This window comes from Schistocerca cancellata, chromosome 5 (assembly GCF_023864275.1).
Source record: "Schistocerca cancellata isolate TAMUIC-IGC-003103 chromosome 5, iqSchCanc2.1, whole genome shotgun sequence".
In the NCBI taxonomy this organism is placed as follows: Eukaryota; Metazoa; Arthropoda; class Insecta; order Orthoptera; family Acrididae; genus Schistocerca; species Schistocerca cancellata.
The window spans coordinates 495,664,612-495,671,004 of record NC_064630.1 but is presented as its reverse complement, the minus strand read 5'-3'; the positions used below and the strand labels follow the sequence as shown (position 1 = coordinate 495,671,004).

At 41.6% G+C, this 6,393-nt stretch overlaps 1 protein-coding gene across 1 annotated transcript; it reads left to right on the top strand.

Annotated features, from left to right (window-relative positions):
- Positions 1 to 5,213: 5,213 nt before the first annotated feature.
- On the top strand, positions 5,214 to 5,990 carry LOC126188627 (putative gustatory receptor 28b). The gene has a single exon (XM_049930228.1). It carries the CDS (start codon positions 5,214 to 5,216, stop codon positions 5,988 to 5,990), a length of 777 nt encoding a protein of 258 aa, XP_049786185.1.
- Positions 5,991 to 6,393: the final 403 nt, after the last annotated feature.

The following is a 6,393-nucleotide window of genomic DNA, read 5'->3' as shown; positions in this document are numbered from 1 at the left end:
ACGTATAACTCAGGCCTCTTTGGTTCCTTTGCACAGCCTTTTTCTCCTCCTGCCGCAACTATAATTTCACTTTGCTTGAATTCTGACCTACCCTCGCTACCTTGTTTGGACAAGCTGTGATCTTCCCCATACAGCACGTCGGCAACTCTGCTGCCTTAATTTCTACACGCCTGCTTTTATCCTCAAAAATTAACAATAACCGCTGAATCTTTACCCACCAAACTTCTTGAGCATTCCCCGCTTGACTGAATGTGTCCAGACTGTGTAACATTGACAATGTGCCTGATTTTCAGCTACCGGAAAGGAGATCGAGATGTATTCTCTTTCTCCGTCAGTTCTCGCTTCTAGTGCCGCTTTGTTGGAACAGAGAGATAAGCTTTCATGACTAGGTTCCACGATCAGATTTAATTCTAGTGGCATTTTCTTCTCTCCTTCTCATAACACCTACAAGTATTGATCTGGTAACAACGAGTTCAATACCAATTTCTCTCGTAATGCATGGTGCACGGCTTCCCGTAATTCCCATACTATTCCCCGAACATCACACACTGTGTTTTCCAATGACTGCAACCACTTCGTCAATATTATTTCCTCATCCTGTACCTTCACTCAGGCTTGCAACACATTTAAATTATAATTTATCGAGTCTTCTACGACTTTCGAGTAGTTCAATATGTTCCCTCTTAGCTTTCATAACAACCATCATTCAATATATCTTACTCTAAATTCGCGGTCTGTGTTATGTGCCACACATTCGTAGCTTTGTTCCCTTTAGCCCATTACCTCATTAATTTCACGTATCATTCACCCTCCTGATATCATCCTCGTTTGGCGTCCCAAACACAGTTTTCAGAAGTTGAACTCCTGCCTCGATCCAACCTCTTTTCCTTCTTGAACACAGTATAACCTCCAGGGCCTGCGTCCTCAGATCCCTCAGTTTCTCACAAATCCCATGTATTTTCATGTGCGCCCCCCCCCCCCCCCCAGTAAACTATCTTGAGCACTCCATGACTCCTTGAAACCCGCCGGAAACAGTTGAACGCTTCCTCCAATCTGCATTTCTCATGCAATAAATACTACCTGTATCGCCCAGCGGTGACTGTTGACTATTACTTCCTTCCTTGCGAAAAGTGCCCCACCTTCCAGATGATGGTTCTGCAATGCCCTTACTCCGACAATCAGCAGTAACACGGCTATGGGTCGCAAATTTCTCCATCTTACCTCCCGATGCACTCAACATGCGGGCAGGGATTTATATTACCTTTTCCTCGCCCTCAAAACCCCTGCTGCCCTGCAGCAGCCCATCTCACCAACTTACAACAATGTATTACACTTATACCCAACAGACAGAATAACAAAAGAAACATATATCTTTTCTTATCGCCCAAGTCTTTACTCATACTGGCCTCCTCGCCTCGGTTTTTTCACATCTTCCTGCTCGTTCCTTGCACCTCCACTTCCCCTTTCTTCTTTCGTCCCAGCTGCAATGCCCCTGGAGTAACGTCCGGACTCCCTCTAAAAGGTTTCAGACTTCCAACGTGTGCAATCGTCGTCGTTGTGGGTAACTGGATCGTGACGTTTACTGGTGACATAGTTTCTACAATCTGATATTGTCCCTGATACCACGTAATAAATGTTTTCGTCTTTCCTTCAGAATTTAGGGGTGGACAGCACGAACCATAAATATGCTCTGTGCTATGGTATTCGTGCTGTGCAGCTCGCTGTTTCCACTTGCTTCTGCTGTGTTAACTCTGAGTATCGTGTTACACACTTTTCTTTTCATTCTCTCCAATTCGTTAACAGATTCCCCCCTGTTAACCCCCTTGGCTTTTATTATGTCGAACGGTGATGGCGTCTTATGTATATACAGTACCTCATTAGGGAACAAGAACGCAATACTTCCGTACTGTTTTGATCTGTATTCTGTAACAAAATATTTTAGATGGAAGTACCAATTGTTGTCGTGTGTGTCCACATACTAACGTAACATCTTCACTATCATTCTATGGAACACCTGCATTCTTCCTTTAGTTTGCGAATGTTGAGGTCTAGTCTTTAGTTTCTTTATACACGACAGCCGATACGATTCTTGCAACAAATCCGACGAAAAGTTAGTTCCCTGATCAGGCACTTTCATCTCCGGTACTGCTAACTTCAGTATGCAATTACTGTTGCCTTGCGCTTGCGCTACAGTTGCTGCCTGTTGGTTTGACACGGCGACCATTTCTACAAACCTCGATATAATTATGTGCACATAATTGTTTCGTACAGGTGTTTTGTTGGAAGAACCAAAGACACTGATCCAAAGTAACTGAAACGGTGATCATATGTCTCGTTCAGTTCGTTTCCTGTCATCTTTGCTGGCACCACTACTCGTGACCCCAGCTTAGTTTTCTCTGCACGGCAATTCTTCACGTACACACAACTGTAATTGCTTACGAAACTGTTTACATCCGTCATCCGTCCTCTGCGCTGCTTGCCACACCGTAAGTTCATTATCTGCACCCCATACCCTTCATGGCATCCGGAAGTACCCTTTGCACATCTGGAATGACTCCCCCTGGTGTGCACACGGAGTGCACATTGGCTTCCTTCCTCTCCTTGGCAGCCATGTTCCTAAGGGCCCCATTACGCGCCTAACGTTGGAGCTCCCAACTACCAGTAAAACTACCCTCTGTGAATGCCCAGACCCTGCGGACCGAGAAACTTCCTCTAGAATAGGGTGGACGAATGCATCCGGCTCAGAGACTTCGTCAGCCACAGATAACGCCCGAAACCTCTTCGTCAGACGAACCGTGGAGGCCCTATGATCAGCCCCTCAGAAAGTCTTCCACTGCCTGCCAGGCCTTGAGATGATCTCCCACTCTGCCACGGGTGCAGGGTCAATCTCAGTGCAAGCAGTACCCAGGGCTGTCACAGCAGTGGACCGATCGGCGGACGCGTGGATCGTGCCCGACGTCATTCGCATCCCTACGTCCGAACCCCCACAGTGATGCCCCTTGACAGTATCCTGAAGCTGTGTGACGGAAGCCAACATTGCCTGGAGCTGTGGGCGAAGAGCACCAACTCAGTTCGCATCTGTACACAGCAGTCAAAGTGCCTACCCATTACTGAAGTCACTCCTGTTTGAAACTCGTAAACATATGTAATAAACGAACGGTGTACTCGCCCCAATAGCAGCAGGGACTCGCTATGCTCTCTCACTGGCGGTGTAACCGACACTGAGTATGGTGTAATATAATTTATTCTGATGTTGAAAATATTAGTAAATATTTCTCCATAAATTACATTGTTTTCTTTAGTCTCTGGTCCCCACTGAATCAAATTTGTGTACATTCGTACGCTAAATTGAGCCCCAACTTACGCGAATTCGACTTATACAGTTATCGCTCTGTGCCAAATATTGCGTACGTCCAGAAAATTACCGTAATTCATTTTCCTTTTCCTGTTATCACAAATTCATGTCACTCTTTCCTAGCAGACATTTGTAGGTAACTGCTGATAAGCAATCAAGTTGTGTTAAATCTTTACTTATTTTAAATGGTTAATAAATTTAGCAGATTACTTCTTTTGTGACTGTATGTGTAACAATTTCACTGACGAGGTTCACTAATTTAGTTCCAACACCAAATTCTCTGTTCACTTTGACTTCAGTTTCCCTTCTAACTCTAATGCCTTGTTGATATCAACAAATGCTACAGTTAATTATGTGGTCTCTGATGAACTATACATTTCAAATTGTATAATCTCTTCCATTCAGGAGCTACCTTTCCTTTGGCTGGTTAGTGATGGAGAGTTTCTTTAGTTTTGTAAAGCAGAAATTTTGGAATTACTTCATGGACCACTGGTAGGGGATATACATCTTTATAGTTATTTACACCATCTTTGTTACTTTTCTTATGCAGATGATGTATTAGTTTAGGTATCAATTTTTCTGAAATCTTTTTTGTCATCCTATTTCTCGCAAAACGGTTTGTAGATCTTACGGAAGTTTTTACAGTGACCTCTACAGAAGTACCCTTTTTATGAAATCATCCACACTGACTTCTTCATTTTTGAAAGTTATAATTTCTTTTCTGACTTCTTCAATTATTAGTGTGATACCTTCTTGATGATCTTATAATTAATGCAAATTTTTTTTATTTTGTCTAATACCTATATCATTCATTAAAAAAATGAATGAGTTTTATGTCTTCCTAGAAAGGAAAACAATTTACTTAAGACAGATTCACGAATTTTAATTAAATCTTTCTTTCATTCGTGAAAATAAGTTTTCATGAGTTATTTGTGCCAAGTCAACTACAAATTATCGGTGCGACATTATCTTCGTTAATGTCCATCCTAAATTAAAATAATAATAATAATAATAATAATGACAGTTACCAACTACTAACATTAGACATGACAATCTGATGTCGCTCTTTCCGTTTCATTGTTCCTCTGAAGTTGATTGAATGCTTTACTGAGCTGCAAAGGTCTCAAACACTTGACAAAAGACTAGTTTCCGGTGGACATAACCATTACCTAGGCTTTGTTTTCGGTATAATGACAATAGATAAATCAATGTTGCTTTAAATTTCCACGTACATCGAGGGTTTCGCTTTGTGTATGCACGAGTTGACACTTCGTAGGCATCAGTTTGGAGGTGAAGAGAGATGCATGCACTACGTGGGTTGTTTGGTGGAATTCAGATTTTTCTGTACCTATGTCAAATATTCGGTTGTGCTCCCGTTTTCATTAATAGAGAGAATACGCGAGTAGTGGTGTCTAGGAAAGCGAAATTTTATAGTTTATCTGTTGCCATGATGTTCTTACTCTGTACTGTTTATGACATAAAATTAAGACTTAGAGAAATATTCTGGTCGGCAGATCCATTTGCTAGCTACTGTTACTTATATAGCACGTTTTTTACAATAAGTACAGCCTTGATATCCATGATATGTAGCTGTAGATTGAAACAACAAGATGTTGACGCTTTTTCCTTGAAACTTGCTTCGATTCACACATTCATGTATAATATCGCAGACGCAGATAGCTTGCATTTGAAACCTCTGCACAAATGGGCAGTAGCCTCACTAAACATATATTGGGCGCTTATGTACAGTTGGATTACTTGGAGTATGCGGAACTCTTTAGCTTTGGCTTCAGTAATGCGTGTGTTTTTCACACATTCATTGACGAATTTCGTCGTGCTGCAGTTCATTATTTTCAACATGACGTTGATAAGATGGTTTGGACAACTGAATACGTATTTACTGCAGTTTTTCAGTATATCTACAGAAGATGACCTCAATTTCAGGATTGCAGAAGCGCTACAGGTTTCTTCAGTAAAGGAAGATTTACACCATGATACCCATGCAGTTAGTCCACATCAAATCTTAACAATTCCTGAACATGAAATACATTCAAGGAGGCAACAGCAGAATACATCAAACAATAACGAATTGCTATTGACGCAGGATAGATGCACGTTACTCAGAAAGTTACGCAAAGTGTACTGCCTCCTTGATCAGTCTGTAAAAACTGTAAACAGTGCTTATGGAGTACAAAATCTGACGCAAATATCTTCCAGTCTTATATGTATTGTCGTCGAAACGTATGGAATTGCTGTCAACTTGCATGGTTTAAGCAATGCTCTACATGGAGACCTGAGAATAATAAATGCAGTTCAACTGTCTCTATGGTTTGGCCTGATGGTTTGGCGGATCGTCGGCATATGCTACAGCTGCGAGATGGTTATTCAGGAGGCGAGATGCACACAGCGGCTGGTCACCAAACTTCAGATGCTGTCGCTGCCTGCTAGCAGTGGTGTTCAGGAAGAGCTGCAGCTGTTTGGCGAACAGCTGGCGCGCAGTCCACTCCGCTACAGCGCAGCTGGGTTCTTCACGCTGGACCTGTCGTTGCTGAAGACCATCGTGGCAGCTGTCACCACCTATCTTGTTATTCTCATACAGTTCTCTGTTGCTGACACTAATGTGGAGCTATTTTAGCATGGAATACGTTTTACTGAAAAACAGATTATCACTACTTTTTTACGAATGTTCTTGTAATGTAATATTTTTGAATCCAAAACCACGTTTTGGAATTATGACGTTGTACACGGAGGCATGCTGCCAATTCCTCTAGATTCAAGTAAATGTGGATATCTGTTGAAACATGATCCAAGTATCAAGCAGTTATTTTTTATATACATAACTGTTATTTCGAGTGACAGGTTTCTGCACTTTTTCATTTGCTCACGCCATTTTCTTGGTACAACAATTTTCGTGTTCTCTGGAGCACATATTTTTAGCTCATTTCTTAACCTGAACAGTACATTCCTATAGACCTTCTACTTGAAAATGAATTAGAAATCTTGTGATTAGAAATAATGAGAAGTGACGAAATATGCAG